The 16,411-nt window shown below is 48.7% G+C and overlaps 2 protein-coding genes across 3 annotated transcripts; both read left to right on the forward strand.

Moving 5' to 3' along the window:
- The first annotated feature begins 372 nt into the window (after positions 1 to 372).
- Positions 373 to 7,755, forward strand: LOC122421336 (putative killer cell immunoglobulin-like receptor like protein KIR3DP1). 2 transcript variants are annotated; one of them, XM_043437190.1, is made up of 9 exons: positions 373 to 440; positions 581 to 616; positions 1,775 to 2,053; positions 2,934 to 3,233; positions 4,241 to 4,540; positions 5,497 to 5,547; positions 6,285 to 6,410; positions 7,131 to 7,183; positions 7,294 to 7,755. In XM_043437190.1, exons 1-9 carry the CDS (start codon positions 407 to 409, stop codon positions 7,447 to 7,449), a joined length of 1,335 nt encoding a protein of 444 aa, XP_043293125.1. In that variant the 5' UTR covers positions 373 to 406; the 3' UTR covers positions 7,450 to 7,755. The 2 variants fall into 2 exon arrangements, with proteins under 2 accessions (XP_043293125.1, XP_043293124.1); XM_043437189.1 differs by lacking the exon at positions 373 to 440 and having other exon boundaries at positions 488 to 616.
- A 1,951-nt stretch (positions 7,756 to 9,706) lies between these two features.
- Positions 9,707 to 15,315, forward strand: LOC122421339 (putative killer cell immunoglobulin-like receptor-like protein KIR3DX1). The gene is made up of 5 exons (XM_043437196.1): positions 9,707 to 9,786; positions 11,024 to 11,137; positions 11,940 to 12,238; positions 13,217 to 13,267; positions 14,844 to 15,315. The coding sequence occupies exons 1-5, from the start codon at positions 9,714 to 9,716 to the stop codon at positions 14,886 to 14,888; spliced, it is 582 nt and encodes a 193-aa protein (XP_043293131.1). The 5' UTR covers positions 9,707 to 9,713; the 3' UTR covers positions 14,889 to 15,315.
- Positions 15,316 to 16,411: the final 1,096 nt, after the last annotated feature.

Raw genomic sequence — 16,411 nt, forward strand, 5'->3', positions numbered from 1 at the left:
ATTAATGAGTCTTTAATTGGCAACCTGCACTGAGCCTGAATATGAGGTGGGTACATGGAATTTCTCTTCTACAAGGAGTTAAGGTTAACGACATTTATCATGAGCTTGGGGAAAGCATCCTGCATGCTATACACCGAATCACTGTTTCTACTCCTGAAGGCAGCAAGACCTGTTCAAATCCTCCTATGTTTATAGTGTTCAGGGAAACAAAATTGATGCTCAGGTCATGAGGTGACCTCATTGACGAGGCTCAGACAGCCTTCCATCCCTGGCGTGAGAAGAGGCTGCCCATCTTCCCCTGTGACCTGCACCAGGCTGACTGTATGAACAACACCGCCCGCCTTCCGCATCCTGTGACTCGGTCAGCTTCGCTCAGTCCTGCCTCCTGCCTCACAGAAGCAGAGCCATGTGGCCCTCACTCCTCAGCCTCCTGAGTCTCGGTGAGTCTGGAAAGACACGGTAGGGAGGTTTATGGTGGAAATCGGGGGTCTTCACACCACTGACCAGGTTCCCTGGATGAGGGTGCAAGGAGCGTGGGGTCCATCGGGACAAGCCATCTCTGACGGGCTTTTCCTTCTAGGATTCTGTGTGAGTCTGAGGATCTGGGCAGCTGTGGGTAAGTCCTCCCCATCCCTTATTTCTGTGTTGAGCAGAGCAGCCGGGGCTGAGGCAGATGACACTGGGGGGCAGGGTGAGACCCCTGTCAGTACAGTGAGAGCCACGTGCCCTGTGGATCCCAGGTCCTCCTCTTGGCCTTGATACTCATCTTCACTCTCCCCAGAGGTTAGCCCGGCTCTGGAACCCAGACCTGAAGGGACTGTGTGAAGTCTGGGAGGTGGGAGCTGGGCCCCCTGAGTGCCATTTCTATCATCAGAGGGGAGCAAGGGGCTGCAGTCCACAGACCCCTCTCAGACAAGGTGGCATCTCCAACCGGCCATTCACAACAGGATCTGCAGGACCGCCCGCTAGACCTGACCCCAGGGGAAGGGCTGGGCGTCAGGCAGGGCCACCTGGGCCTGGTCACACATTTGATGGAGGCTAGCTAACAAAGGAGCGGGGTTCATGGTTTCCTTCCTGCTTTTCAGTCAAGTGGCTTTTTCTCTTCTTAGTTGTGTTACTGTTAGTCACTCTGTCAAGTCTGACTCTGTGACCCCATGGACTGTAGCTCACCAGGGTCCTCTGTCCATGGGGTTCTCCAGGCAAGAATACTGGAGTGGGTTGCCATTTCCTTCTCCAAGGCATCTTCCCTACCTGGGGACTGAACCCTGCTCCCCTGCCTTGCAGGGAGATTCTTTACCGTTTGAGCTGCACAAACACAACAGGGAAGTCCTTTCCCTTCTTTACCACTCATCATTTTTCTGTGGTGTTTCCTTCTGCCTGCATCACGCAGCATGTAGGATCTCAGTTTCCTGATGAGGGAGTCTACCCGGGCCCTTGGCGGGGAAAGTGCTAAGTCCTAACCACTGGACCACCTGGGAATCCCCAGTGTTTTGTGTTTTGAGAGAGTTTTCAACATTTTGTCAATCCAAGGACTTATTCTTCTCCTGAGAAGAATCACTACTGAGAATCACATTCTCAGAATCTCCGTGATGTCTGTCCTGGGTTGACTGTGTCTCTGTCTGTCCCCAAACCCCAGGTGTCCTTGAATATCAGGGTGATGCACTTTAGAGTAGGTGCCTTGGAAGAAGTGAAGGGGAAGCGCTCCAACAAGAGCAGTGGGGAGAGGGGACGGTTCCTATTTTCCTCTCAAAGCCTGTGCCTCCTTCTGTCCTAGGTGAATATGGCAAGCCCTCTTTGTCAGCCTGGCCAAGCCCTGTGGTTCCCTTAGGACAGAATGTGACTCTTCGGTGTCATTTCCGTTCTCCACTTAAGAGATTCAGACTGTTCAGAACAGATGGGACCAGTTTGTCCGAGCTCCGGGGAATTCATTTCAACAACTTCACCCTTGGCCCGGTGACCAGAGAACATGCCGGGTCCTACACATGTTCTGGATTCTCCAGGTTTCTCCCTCTGTTGCCCAGACAGAGTGACCCCCTGCAGATTGTGGTCACAGGTAGGAGGGGTCCAGCCAAGCCCGGGACAGCCTTCTATGCAGGCAATCCCACTCTAGATCCAAGTTCCTTATGTGGTTCAAGACTGACTCAGGATTCCTAGCCAGGAACAAACCAGGAAAGAGAACCCAGTCTGAGAGTTTAAACTCTGGGTGTTGAACAGATGGGGTGCCCAGCACAGGAAGGAGGAGCCTCCCTTGGAATTAGTTAGACAGGATGCAGCCAGTGCCTGCCAGCAGGGGGATGGGGAACGACCCTGATCCAGCACCTGCCACACAGTAGGGAGCTGTAGTCCCCGATGAAGGAGCTGGAGCCCCAGGAAGGAGTCCCAGGAAAGTATCCAGAGGCATGAGATGGGGTCATATGGGAAAAGATCCCTTTTCCCCACCTCCATCCCAATGTCCTGCCAGTCATCACCCACATTATAGATGAGTGCGAAGGGAGCCAGGGAATGCATCCTCAGAACCACATAGCTCCCCACCATGCATATTAGGGATCGGATGAAGCTGAGAGCATGGCAACCCACTCCAGTATTCTCGCCCGGAGAATCCCGTGGACAGAGGAGCCTGGCAGACTATGCTCCATGGGCTCGCAGAGAGTCTTACAGGACTGAAGTGACTGAGTGTGCTTGCATGAAGCTGAGAGCAGATCCAGCAGCTAAAGAGCTTAGAATAAGCACAGAGGAGGCTGGAGGTCTTGAGCAAAGAGAAACAGAAAAGCATGAGCCAGAGCCCAAGAACAAGGCTAAAGAGAATGCAGCAGAACAGACAGGAAGGGTAATTGGCTCTGCTGGTTCACGGGGACATTTTTCACACCTTCAGATGTCAGGGGAAGTGCCGAGGCGGGGTGACTCACTGAAGCTCACAACCTCTTTGCTCCTAGGTGTGTTCACAAAACCCGCCATCTCAGCCCACCCAGGCCCCCTCGTGCAGGAGGGAAGGGATGTGACCCTTCGCTGTCAATCACAGCTGTTGTTTGACAAGTTTATCCTGCACCAGGAAAACAGCACAGGGCATTTCCAGACACGTAGAGAGACGTTCACGGGCGGGCATGCCTCAGCTGACTTCTTCATTGGCCCCATGACCTCGGGGAGTGCGGGCACCTACCGATGCTCAGGCTCTGTCAGCCGCTCCCCCTATGAGTGGTCAGCCCCCAGTGACCCCGTGGACATCATCATCACAGGTGAGTGTGTCCAAACCAGTCCCTTCTGCTGTCTGTGTCACAGAAGGTCTGGTGTCCAGTCCAGCATCAGTACCGGGAGACAATGACAGGCGTGCAGAGACACTCACAAACTTGGGAGAGGGAACAAACCAGAGAGAGAGAAGGTGTGAACATGGAAGGAAAAGAGATCAGAGTACCTGCCATGTGCTAAAGAGAAGACACAGCCGGTGACAGAGTGAAGGAGCAAGAACGTGAAAGAACGAACAATGGAGAAAGATGTACCAGAGCAGGGACCCGGGCAGTTCCCGGCTCAGGCAGCCAATGATGGTTGGTTAAGGGGTTGGTTTCCCGCCTTCATGTCAGAGCTCCCTTCCTCTGTCAGGAGCACTGTGGTACCAGACGCCCTTGTAGTCTGGCCCCTGGGTAATCCAGATGGAGGTCGAGACCCCGAAGTTGCTCAGCCTCGTGGTTTAATGCATCCTTCTGCACAAAGAGGAAGGAGTTCTCCCTGCCAACCCTCCCCACTAAGGAGTCCCTTCCAGCCCCTGGGGGTAGGCAAGGCAGTGCTGAACACTCCCTCAAGAATGAGGCGGTCAAAGATCCTGTGAGATTCTGGCAATTTCCACCACATGATGTCTGCTTCTGGGTCAACACAATGTTTTCTGATTGTCCAAGCAGTAGTTAGTAGATTCCATAATTCAAGAACAGCCCAATCTGGTTGATTTTTAAATTTTCTTTTTTCTTTTTTTGTTGAATTCTAGTCGATTGAAGATGCTTATTCCTCTGGTACATAAACTGATTCAGTTGTTCGTATACATATATTTCTTTTTTTAAAAATTATATTAAATGACAATCCATTTTTAAAGAATTTTCCCCTGTGCCGGGTATTCGTTGCTGTGGGGTTTTCTGTCCTGGCGGTGGGCGGCCTTCTCATTGCAGTGCTTCTCTTGTTGCACACTTCAGGCTTTAGTCCTCTTCTTAGGACTAGAGGTACATTGTGCTCTAATATCAAGGTCTCTTCCTTCTAGGTCTGTTCAAGAAACCCTCTCTCTCAGCCCAGGGGGGCCCCGTGGTGAGGTCAGGAGAGAACGTGACCTTGCTCTGCAGCTCCGAGAGCGCCTTTGACCAGTTCCATCTGCTCAGGGAGGGGGAGAACCTTGGGCGCCCGCTCGCTGAAGGCCGGGGCCCCCGAGGAGCACTCCAGGCCGAGATCCCTCTGGGTCCTGGGACCCCAGCCCACAGCGGGGTCTACAGGTGCTACGGCTCCTTCGGTCACTCTCCCTACGCGTGGTCAGACCCCAGCGACCCCCTGCTCCTGTCTGTCACAGGTGAGGACCCTCCTCCTGGCCCAGCTTTCTTGTTGCTCTTCAGTCGCTATGTTGTGTCCAACTCTTTGCGACCCCGTGGGATGCAGCATGACAGACTCCTCTGTGCTTCACTATCTCCTCCTCATGGATCACAGCCCTGTCGTGGTGAAGGGGCCTTCGTACCTCAGTGAAGCTATGAGCCAATCATGCAGGACCGCCCAAGCCTGATGGGTCATAGTGAAGAGTCCTGACAAAACGTGGTCCCCTAGTGGGAAATGGCAACCCACTCTGGGATTCTTGCATCGAGAACCCATGCTTTACAATATAGTAAATGAGATTGAGCTGGGCAAAAAGTCTATTTGGCTTTTTCATGACATCTTACTCTATCACTGACCTCTAGCTCTAGGGCTCCGTGCTGGTGTCAGGGGACCTTAGGACTTCTGCAGAAATGGAGGCAATTAGAACCAGAGAGGAAGAGAGATGGTAGATGGCAATTCAACCCTCTTCCAACTTCTGTATGGATGCCCCTCATCAGAGTCCTGTCTATCCATGCAGATAAAGAAAAGGGTCAGGATAGACCCAGGAGGAGGAGAGGCTGGGCTGCTTTGGGAAGATCAGAGATTGCATCCGCCCCTTGCTCTTAGTGTTTTCCCAGAAGCACCTCTGACATACAGGTGATTTCCCAAATAAGGAGCATAGGTACTCATTCCCGGAGCAGAGAGAATATTTCTTGCTTACAGCTGTCTTTCGTTGTCAGACATATCCTTTCCTCCTCCTTCTACCATCTCTTCCCCAGGGTGGAGGGTCTACTCAATGCATTCATGGGGAGGGACCAGGAGCTCTCCCCTCCCCCATCAGTGCTCTGAGGGATGACAGAGTAAGGACAGGCAAGAGGTCAACCTTCCAGAAAGAATAGTCCTCATTCAGTGGGTATGAGGAAGGTTACTTGCTCACCCTTTCTGTCTGTTTTCCCCTAGGATCCACTACAACTACTTACCCATCAACCATGGATCCACACACCACAGAAGGTAAGCAAGTCTGTCTCCTATGTCAGCAAGTGTCTGAGAAGACAGAGGGTTCCTGTGTGAGTGTTGGTTCTACCACCTCCCATTTCTGTGACTTTGGGCTCCTCAACGTCCCTGTCATGTCAGCATTTGAAACAGTGGTCTTCCTAGAACCACAGGGGCCATTGATCTTCTCATGCTCTGTGACTGGGAATTTCTAAATTACACAAAGCTGGTCCTAACCCAGTGCTTAAAGGAGATGCTTACCCTCTCTCCACCAGGATCTTTGGGGGTGGATGTGGGGGTGGGGGGCAAGGGGAGAATTTTAGGGAGCACCTTAAATATCTGTTATTCCTCTGTTAGTTATTTTATGAACTAAACATTCCAGAGTTCAGATATAAAAGTTCATGTCTTCTTGAGGATTCCATTCCAGGTCTATGTGGATGGAGGAGAGATGTATTGTGGATTAACGTGGTCTCCATTCATGCAAAAATGCCATGCCTTGTCATACGGGGCAGCAGAGAATAACTGTTTCGATGCCTGGGGGACCTTGGTTCAGACTTCTGCTTGTCTTGCACAGCCTCTTTACTTCATCCACTGCTAGCATCTCTCCTGGATGCTTTGGTACCTCCTGGGAAGTGGAGACCATAACTGATCAGGTTGACAGATGCTGACAGTTTGATGCAAGGATACAATAAATCTAGTGTGTTGGGGCACAGCCTACTCAATGATAACCAGACCTTCTTCCGTTTGCTTGTTAGCAGAAGCAGGGATTCCTCAAGAACACTCCAGCACGTGGTACATTGTCCTTGCGCTTGCCATAGCCTTCACCTCTACCAGCTTCATCCTCGCTGCTCTTCTCTGTCACTGGTGTTCTAGCCAAAATCGTAAGTCTGAAGATGGCAAGCTTAGCATCATCTGACCCAGGGGGGAGGTGGCCTCATGGCAGAGAATGGCGTTTTCACTTCCTGAAGGTTAAAAACTGATTTCTGTTGTTGTAATCCCTGATGGAACATCTTCCAGAGACCCATGGAACCCTGTTCTTTTTATGAAAATATGTGTTGATTTGCTCTTGGCTGCATCAGGTCTTGGCTGCAGCATGGGGGATCCTCATTGCGGTGCTGGGGTGCAGTTCAAGGCTCCAGAGCTCGCAGGCTCAGCAGTTGCAGCATTGAGGATAGTTGCTTCAAGGCATGTGGGGTCTCAGTTCTCCCACCAAGGACAGAACCCATGCTCCCTGAACTGGAAGGTTGACTCTTAATCCCTGGGCCACCAGGGACATTCCAAGCCCTGTTCTTCCCTTCAACTTCAACAATCCATTTTTCTCTCCAACATGATCTTGGGAATCTGCTCATATGTTGAAGAGGATGGTCCATAACAGAAGACGTAGAATGGGTCCATGGGTTTGCACAGGTTCCTGAGACAGTCCATGAATGGCTGGGCTTGTATATGGAATGTTTTGTTTTGTTTCATTTAGTGGAGTGGACAGGCTCAGCAACCTGGGCCACACCCCTGCCTTTTTCTGGCTTTGTTGTCCCAATCAAGGTTACGGAGGTCTGGAATAACTGCCTCCACCCCGAAGAGCCTTGACTGTCTTTCATTCGCAGATGTTGCCATCATGGAAGGAGAGCCCAGGGAAGACAGAAGAGTGAATGGCGAGGTGAGTCCTCCCAGCCCAAACCCTTCCATAGCCCGAGCCCCTCCAATGCCCAAAGCCCCAGCTTTCGAAGATCACATCTCAGTCCATCATTCTCACCTCTCTCCTCTCAGGACTCTGCAGCAGAAGATGTGATATACGCTGACTTGGACCTCGGGACCCTCTCTGAGAGACAGTTCACTCCCACTCCCCTGAGGCCCATGCACCCCTCTGCCCAGCCCAGTATCTATGAGGAATTCAATGTAAACCAACACCATGCTGAGCCCTGACCTGGCCCCATCCTCTGAGCACACAGTGTTACAAATCGAGGACCTTGATCTCTTGTTAAAGGGGTTCCTCATGGACACTCCTTCTCCTCCAAAGCAGCCCAGCAGCTCTGAGGTGAGGAGTGGAGTCCAACAATTATAGTGTCATCTTCAAAAATCCCACCACCTGTTAATAATCGCCTGGCTATTCTAGGACTCTATTGTAACTATCTCACTGTTTGGGGAGATGCTATAATCAATCTCACATACTAGGTAGCTTGTCATGATCACCTGACTTTTTCTAAAATTCCAATAAAGCATAAAAAATTTGCCAGCTGATTCTTCAAATTATTCAGTTTAAAATAAAACAAAACCAATAAAAGAAAACCCCTCTATTCAGTAACATTTTACAAGGGTAAACTTATTTACAAGACTGAAACAGACTTGTAGATTTAGAGAACAAACTTAGAGTTACCAGAGGGGAGGAGTAGGGGGACAGATAGATTGGGAGTTTGGGATTGACATGAACACACTGCTATATTTAAAATAAAATGCTTTCCATGAAAAAATAATGATGCTATTTGGTAAAATAAAAAGATGAAGTATACTCTGTTTGATATAGCCAGTATGGTGACACTAACCATATGAGGCTGAATGCATGCATGCTAAGTCAATTCAGTCATGTCCGACTCTTTGCAACCCATGGACTGTAGCTACCCAGGCTCCTGTGTGCATGGGATTCTCCAGGCAAGAATACTGGAATCAGTTTCCATTCCCTTCTCCAGGGGATCTTCTCAACCCATCGAACCCAGGTCTCTCATCTCTCTTGCAATGACAGGCGGATTCTTTACCACTGAGCCACCAGGAAGCCCCCTCAGCTTTTTAAAAAGAACAAAGTCCTGTCTTTTGAGAACATGGATTGACTTGGAGGGCATTATGCTTAGTGAAATAAGTCAGACAGGGAAAGAGAAATGCTGTATGTTTTCACTTATATGTGGGATCTAAAAATCAAAATAGGGATTTCCTTGATGGTCCAGGGACTAAGACCCCCAATGCAGGGGGTCAAGGTTCAATCCCTGGTCAGGGAACTAGATCCCACAACCTACAACTAAAAAGATAGGGTGTTCCACAACTCAGATCTGATGCAGCCAGATAAACAAAAATAAGTATTAAGAACATAAAAATAAATGAACAAATATAACAAAAGAGAATCAGACTCACAGACTCAAAGAAGAAACTAGTGGTTACTGGAAGGTAGAGGAGAGAGGGGCGAGTGTGAGGGGCAGCAAAGCATGTAGAGTTAAGAAACACCAACAACCATTTATAAAATAAATAAATCACACAGTTATAATGTCCAGCACAGGGGTTATAGTCAATATTTTATAATATTTTGTACTGTGTGTAATCTATGAAAATACTGAATCACTATGTAATACACCTGTAACTAATATAATATTGTAAGCCAACTATACATAATTTTTTTTAAATTGTTACATGTTCAAAGAACTTGGCAGTGCATACATACAGGGAAAAGAAAATACAATATAGGAAAATCCATAAACTAAGAAAGAAATCATGAAATTAGCATTTTCAATAAAGAAATTTTTAGTGCAGACATCATAGAGATGGTTGAACATTAAAGATAAAATATAATGCTTAGAAATTTTTTAATGTAAGAATGAAATAAGAAATTCTATGAAAATCATATCAAGAGTGAAAACAGAAAATAATTCAGTGCATCAGAGTCATTGCAGATTAGATACTGCAGCATACATTTTTGGTAAACTTGAAAATGTAGCCATAGGTGGGTTGGGTCAGAGGTTGTGGTTCAAGTTTGTTAAACAATCTGAAGAGACAGTACTGGTCTGAAAATGTTCCAGGAAGCCCAATTCCTCCCTCAGCCGGGGCCCCCACACACTGCCTTTTTTAAGGTAAGGAGAGCCTGTGTGAGTCACCTTTCCGTCCTGTGGTCAGCCTGCACATGACATTAGTTTGGGCGTCATCATAGCATCCTGTGAACTCTTCAGGCCTGCTGAGCTGCTGCCTCCCGCTCAGCAGAAGCAGCACCATGCTGTCTGCCATCGTCAGCCTGGCATGTCTTGGTGAGTCCTGGAAGGGAATGAAGCCTGGTGCAAATATTGACCTGGAGTGCTGGGTCCTCCTTAATAGACAGCCCTGCCTCCACAGGGGCAAGGTGGACTTTGATGGTTGGGTTCATCAAGGCTGAGCACCGTCCTTGCCAATGAGGCCCATAGAACAGGCCGGGGGAGTAGGAGGCCAGGTCTGACATGAGATGGATCATCCATCATGAGTCTTTCTTTCCAGGGTTCTTCTTGATCCAGAGCATCTGGGCACAGGAGGGTGAGTCTTTCCCCCAAACCATGGTTGCCATCCACCTCAAGGAAGACTCTCCTGTAATAAGAGGGGGCATGGCAGAGAAGGTAGGGTGACAGGTCAACCATGGGAAGTCATAACCATATAAGGGTGAGCCTTTGGAAGTAGAAAATGGGAGCCCAGGGTGGCTCAGATGGTAAAGAGTCTGCCTGCAGTGAGAGAGACCTGGGTTCGATCCCTGGGTCAGGAAGATCCCCTGGAGAAGGAAATGGCAACCCGCTCCAGTGTTCTTGCCTGGAGAATTCCATGGATAGAGGAGTCTGGTGGGCTATAGTCCATGGGGTCACAAAGAGTCAGACACGACTGGTTGACTAACACGTTCAGGGAAATCTAGTCCCCAGTTCTGGTCCAGAGACCCTCCCCAAGACACTCTTCCCTCTGCTGAGCCAGGCTCTATGGGCACCTACAGGAGACTGTGATGGTCAGAGCTGGGGTGACTGGGAGGGACTGGTGCTCTCTGTAGACTGAGGGAAGACAGCAGGGCCAGGGACGACTGACCCTTGGAGGACAGGGTGATGACTCAAGCTCTCCAGCAGTTCCATGGGGTGGGCATTGCAGAGAACTGCTACTGCTGTCCTCCATTCGGAAGACGGGGAGAACCGTACGCCCTGCCCCCTGAGATTCCAGAAGGTTCTACCACAGGCTCCATCACGTCCTGCGTTTCTCATGTAAGCTGACATCATTCCACCCACACAGGTTATTCTTCCATTGGGTGTCTACTCCGTCTTGTTTTATAAAACAAATTTTACATGATCAACACCCAGGAAGAGTCTGTAAGTCAACACTCGCTCAAAATTCTCAGGCTTCCCTGGTAGCTCGGTGGTAAAGAACCTGCCTGCAATTCAGGGGCTGCAGGCGATGTGGGTTCAATCCTGGGGTTGGAAGATCCCCTGGAGAAGGAAATGGCAACCCACTCCAGTATTCTTGCTTGGAGAATCCCCGTGGACAGAGGAGCCTGTCGGGCTGCAGTCCATGGGTCACAAGAGTCAGACACGACTGAGCACACACACATACTCAGAATTCTCAGCAGACATTTTTCATGTAGGAGGTGCTGTCTCTGTGGTGTGGGAATCTCCATGGAGCATGGGTTCCCCTGGTTTGAAAAGGAGCCTTAGAGATGTGGGAAGGGGGAGGGTCCTCTGAGCCCAGCGAGGAGAATGGGTTCCCCATTTTCGACTGTAAACCATGCATTCTTCTCCCCCAGGTGGTCACGACAAGCAAGCTCACACCAAACGTTGTAAGATTGTGGAGGTCAAAGCCCACAGAGAGATGGAATCAGACAGGAAACAGTCAATGAAAAGCAGAGGCAGAAACACAGGTGCTGTGCGTACACACGGAAAATAAGCCAGAGGGACTGGGGGCGGTGGGAGAAACATTTAAAAAAAATAAAGGTAAATAGAAAGAAAAAAGGATAGAGAGAATTAATGAGAAAGAAGGGGGGGAAAGAGAAGCCCTAAAAATCAGAGACCTGGGGAGGGGGGTGGGTGAAAAGACCAAGAAAGACGGTGATGTGGGGATGGATAATAGAGATTCCAAAAGAGTCCCAGAGAGACAGAGAAGCAGAGGAAGTCATGGAAGTGGGAATAGATGATAGGTAAATAGATAGATAGATAGATAGATAGATAGATAGATAGATAGGTAAATAGATAGGTAAAATGATGGATGAATGTATACATAGATGATAAAATGGGTAGATAGCTACATACATAGAAAGCTAGATAGATGGTGGAATGATGGATGGATATATAGATCGATGATAAGATGGATAGATAGGACTGCAGATGGAGGTAGAGACAGATAATAAGATGGATAGATGATAATGCTGAAAGATAGAGACGAGATAGAGAATGAGAGCCTCAGAAGGAAAGAAGACAGATCAAAGCAACCGATCCAAGGAGAAGTAGAGAGATTAAAAAAAAAAAAAATACAAGAAGGAAAACAATTAGGAGGGAGGCCATTTCAGAGACCTAGAGAGAGAAAGTAGGAGAGAGAGAGGGGAGAATAAGAGTGAGAGCAAGAGAGAGTTGAGAAGAACCGCGAGTGTGAATTCTCGGTTCAGGGGTGAAGGACATGGGATTCGGGAAGAGCCTCTCTCACTAAACTGCCCCTCTTCCTTCCAGGTCTGTCCGAGAAACCCTCTCTCACAGCCCAGGGGGGCCCCGTGGTGAGGTCAGGAGAGAACGTGGCCTTGCTCTGCAGCTCCGAGCGCGCCTTTGACCAGTTCCATCTGCTCAGGGAGGGGGGGAACCTTGGGCGCCCGCTCGCTGGAGGGCGGGGCCCCGGCGGGGCACTGCAGGCTGAGTTCCTCTGGGTCCTGGGACCCCAGCCCACAGCGGGGCCCACAGGTGCTACGGCTCCTTCACTCACTCTCCCTATGCGTTGTCAGACCCCAGCGACCCCCTGCTCCTGTCTGTCACAGGTGAGGACCCTCCTCCTGGCCCAGCTTTCTTGTTTCTGTTCAGTCGATAAGTTATGTCCAACTCTGTGATCCCGTGGACTGCAGCATGACAGACTCCTGTGTCCTTCACTATCTCCCCTTTGTGGATCACAGCCTTGTCGTCATGAAGCTGCTTGTGTAACTCAATGAACCTATGAGACATGTCGTGCAGGGCCGCCCAAGACTGACGGGCCATAGTGAAGAGTTCTGACAAAAGGTGGTTCCCTGGAGGCAGAAACGGTAAACCCACTGCGGTATTCTTGTTTCCAGAACGCCAAGAAGTGTCCCATGCTTTACAATGCACTAAATCACTTTGTGTTGGTCAAGAATTCTGTTTGGCTTTTTCCATAACATCTTACTCTATCACTGAGCTCTAGCTCAAGGGGTCCGTGCTGGTGTCAGGGACCTTAGGGCTTCTGGAGAAATGGAGGCAGTGAGAACCAGAGAGAAAGAGAGATGGTCAGTGGCCTCTCAACCCTCTTCCACCTCCTGTATAGATGTTTCTCATCAGAGTCCTGTCTATCCAGGCAAATAAAGAAAAGGGTCAGGGTAGAACCAGGAGGAGGAGAGGCTGGGCTGATTTGGGAGGATCAGAGATTGCACTGGGCCCTTGCTCTTAATGTTTTCCCAGAGGCACCTCTGACATACAGGTGATTTCCCAATTAAAGAGCATAGATGCTTAGTCCTGGAGCAGAAATAATGTCTCTTGCTTACAGCTGTCTTTAATCGCCAGGCATACCCTTCATGCCTCCTTCCACCATCTCTTCTCCAGGATGGTGGTTCTACTCAACACATTCACGGGGAGGAACCAGAAGCTCTCCCCACCCCCATCAGTGCTCTGAGGGATCACAGACTCAAGCACAGGCCGGAGGTCAACCTTCCAGAAAAAACAGTCTTCCTTTGTTGGGGTGAGGAAGGTTACTTGCTCACCACTTCTGTTTTTTTTTTTTTTTCTCCTAGGTTCCACTACAAGTACTTGCCCATCACCATTGGATCCAAACACCACAGAAGGTAAGCAAGAAGGTCTCCTATCTCAGCAAATTTTTAAGAAGACATAGGGGTCCTGTATGTGTGCTGGCTCTGCCAGCTCCCAGGTCTGCAACGTTGTGCTTCTCAACATTTGTCTCAAGTCAGCATTTGAGACTGTGGTCTGCATGAGAACCAGAGGGGGCATTGAGACCCCGGGACTGGGAATTTCTAAATTGAAGAAAGTGGGTCAGAGTTACCTGATCCCATGCCTAAGGGAGATGCTTACCCTCATTCCACCAGGATCTTTGGGGACTGATGGGGGCGGCAAGTGGAGAATTTGGGGGAGTACCTTAAATATGTTATTCTTCTGTTAGTTATTTTATGAACTAAGCATTCCACATTCAGAAATAAAAGTGTCATATCTTCTTGAGAATTCTGTTCCAGGTATATGTGGACGGGGTGGGCGGTCGGAATGTATTGCGTATTAAACGGGTCTCCATTCATGGAAAAACACCATGCCTTGACGTGAGGGAGCAGAGAAAAACTGCATTGGTGCCCAGTGGACCTTGGTTCAGACCTCTGCTGGTCTTGCACGGCCTCTTTACTTCATCCACTGCTAGCATCTCTCCTGGATGCTTAGGCACCTCCTGGGAAGTAGAGACCGTAAGTGATCAGGCTGACAGATGCTGACAGTTTGACACAAGGATACAATAACTCCAGTGTGTAGAGGCACAGTGTACGCATGAAAAACCAGACCTTCCGTTTGTTTGTTGGCAGAGGCAGGGCTTCCTCAAGAACGCTCCAGTGTGCTGTACATCGTTCTTGGGCTTGCCATAGCCTTCACATCTACCAGTATGCTCCTCGCTGCTCTTGTCTGTCACTGGTGTTCTTCCCAAAATCGTAAGTCTGAAGAAGCAAACTCAGCATCATCTGACCCAAAGGGAGGTGGGCTCACAGCAGAGAATGAGGTTTTCACTTCCCGTAGGTTAAAAACTCATTTCCAGTGTTGTAATCTCTGAGGGAACATCTTCCAGAGCCCCATGGAACCCTGTTCTTTTTATGAAAATATGTGTTGATTTCTTCTTGGCTGCATCATGTCTTTGCAGCAGCATGGGGGATCCTCATTGCAGTCTGGGATGTGGTTCAGACTCCAGAGCTCGTGTGCTCAGCTGTTGCAGCACGTGGGGCTTATTTGCTTCAAGACATGTGGGATCATAGATCACCCACCAAGGATAGAACCCAGGCTGCCTGCACTGGAAGATGGACACTTAATCTCTGGACATCAGGGACATTCCAAGCCCTGTTCGTCCCTCAACTACAATCATCTGTTCTTCTCCCCTACATGATCTTGGGAATCTGCTGATATGCAGAGGAGAGTGGTCCATAACAGAAGATGTAGGATGGGTCTGTGGGTTTGCACAGGTTCCTGAGACAGTCCGTGAATGGCTGGGCTTGTATATGGAATGTCTTGCTTTTGTTTTATTTAGTGGAGTAGACAGACTCAGCAACCTGGGGCACACCCCTGCTTTTATTCTGGCTTTGATGTCCCCATCAAAGTTATGGAGGTCTGGAATAACTGCCTCCACCACCAAGATCCTTGACTCTCTTTCCTTCACAGATCTTCCCATCATGGACGGATAGCCCCAGGAAGACCAAGCAGTGAGCAATGAAGTGAGTCCTCCCAGCCCAAACCCTTGCCATAGCTCGGCCCGTCCAATGCCCAATGTCCCAGTCTTCGAAGATCACGTCTCCATCCATCATTCACACCACCGTCCTCTCAGGACTCTCCAGCAGAAGATGTGATATATGCTCACTTGGACCTCGGGACCCTCTCTGAGAGACTGAATACTCCCACTTCCCTGAGCCCATTGCACCCCTTCCCCGAGCCCAGTATCTATGAGGAATTCAATGTAAAGAAAGACTGTTGTGAGCCCTGACCTGGCCCCAGGCTGTGAGCACATACAGTGCTACAAATCAAAGACTTAGATATCTTTTTATGTATGGTGTTAGAAAGTGTCTAGTTTCATTCTTTTACAAGTGGTTGACCAGTTTTCCCAGCACCACTTGTTAAAGAGGTTGTCTTTTTTCCATTGTATATCCTTGCGTCCTTTGTCAAAGATAAGGTGTCCATAGGTTCGTGGATTTATCTCTGGGCTTTCTATTCTGTTCCATTGATCTATATTTCTGTCTTTGTGCCAGTACCATACTGTCTTGATGACTGTAGCTTTGTAGTAGAGTCTGAAGTCAGAAACAGATCACCAGCCCAGGTGGGATGCATGAGACAAGTGCTCGGGCCTGGTGCACTGGGAAGACCCAGAGGAATCGGGTGGAGAGGGAGGTGGGAGGGGGGATCGGGATGGGGAATACATGTAACTCCATGGCTGATTCATGTCAATGTATGACAAAACTCACTGCAATGTTGTGAAGTAATTAGCCTCCAACTAGTAAAAATAAATGAAAAAAAAAAAGACATAGATATCTTTTGAAAGGGGTTTCTCTGTGGACACTCCTCCTCCTCCTCCAAAGCAGCCCAGCAGCTCTGAGGTGAACAGTGGAGTCCAAGATTGCAGGATCATCTTCAAAAATCACACAACCTCTAAGTAATCTCCTGTCTCTTCTAGGACTCCATTTTATCTATCTCACTGTTTGGGGAGATGTAATAATCAATCACACATACTGGCCAGGTTAATATAATCATCTTACTTTTGCTAAAATTCCAATAAAGCATAAAAAATTTCCCAGTTGATTCATCAAATTATTCTGTTTTAAAACAAACACAAAACCAATAAATAAAATGTCTGTTCAATAATGTTTTTCAAGGATGAACATTTTCACAAGACAGAAACAGACTTGTAGACTTAGAGAACAATCTTAGAGCTATGGAGGGGAAGGGTGAGGGGAGAGATAGATTGGAAGTTTAAGATTGACATGTGCACACTGCTATATTTAAAATAAAATGCTTTCCGTGAAAAGTAATAAAAGCAATGCTAGATGGCCAAATTAAAACATGAAGTATATTCTGTTTGAGATAGCCAGTGTGGTGCCACTAGCCATATGAGGCTGTGTGTGGGCGTGCTAAGGCAGTTCAGTCATAACTGACTCTTTGCAACCCCATGAGTAGTGTGTAGTTCGCTTGGCTCCTCTGTGCATGGGATTCTCCAGGCAAGAATCCTGGAGTTGGTTGCC

This window comes from Cervus canadensis, chromosome 18, assembly GCF_019320065.1.
Source record: "Cervus canadensis isolate Bull #8, Minnesota chromosome 18, ASM1932006v1, whole genome shotgun sequence".
Taxonomy (NCBI): Eukaryota; Metazoa; Chordata; class Mammalia; order Artiodactyla; family Cervidae; genus Cervus; species Cervus canadensis.

Excerpts from the sequence above, each read along its gene's own strand:
- LOC122421336 (XM_043437189.1), top strand. The coding sequence starts at position 517 with ATGAGGGTGCAAGGAGCGTGGGGTCCATCGGGACAAGCCATCTCTGAC. Across the intron at positions 2,054-2,933 it reads CCTGCAGATTGTGGTCACAG|GTGTGTTCACAAAACCCGCC; the intron begins GTAGGAGGGGTC and ends CTTTGCTCCTAG. Across the intron at positions 4,541-5,496 it reads CCTGCTCCTGTCTGTCACAG|GATCCACTACAACTACTTAC; the intron begins GTGAGGACCCTC and ends GTTTTCCCCTAG.
- LOC122421339 (XM_043437196.1), top strand. The coding sequence starts at position 9,714 with ATGAGATGGATCATCCATCATGAGTCTTTCTTTCCAGGGTTCTTCTTG. Across the intron at positions 12,239-13,216 it reads CCTGCTCCTGTCTGTCACAG|GTTCCACTACAAGTACTTGC; the intron begins GTGAGGACCCTC and ends TTTTTCTCCTAG. Across the intron at positions 13,268-14,843 it reads GGATCCAAACACCACAGAAG|ATCTTCCCATCATGGACGGA; the intron begins GTAAGCAAGAAG and ends TTTCCTTCACAG.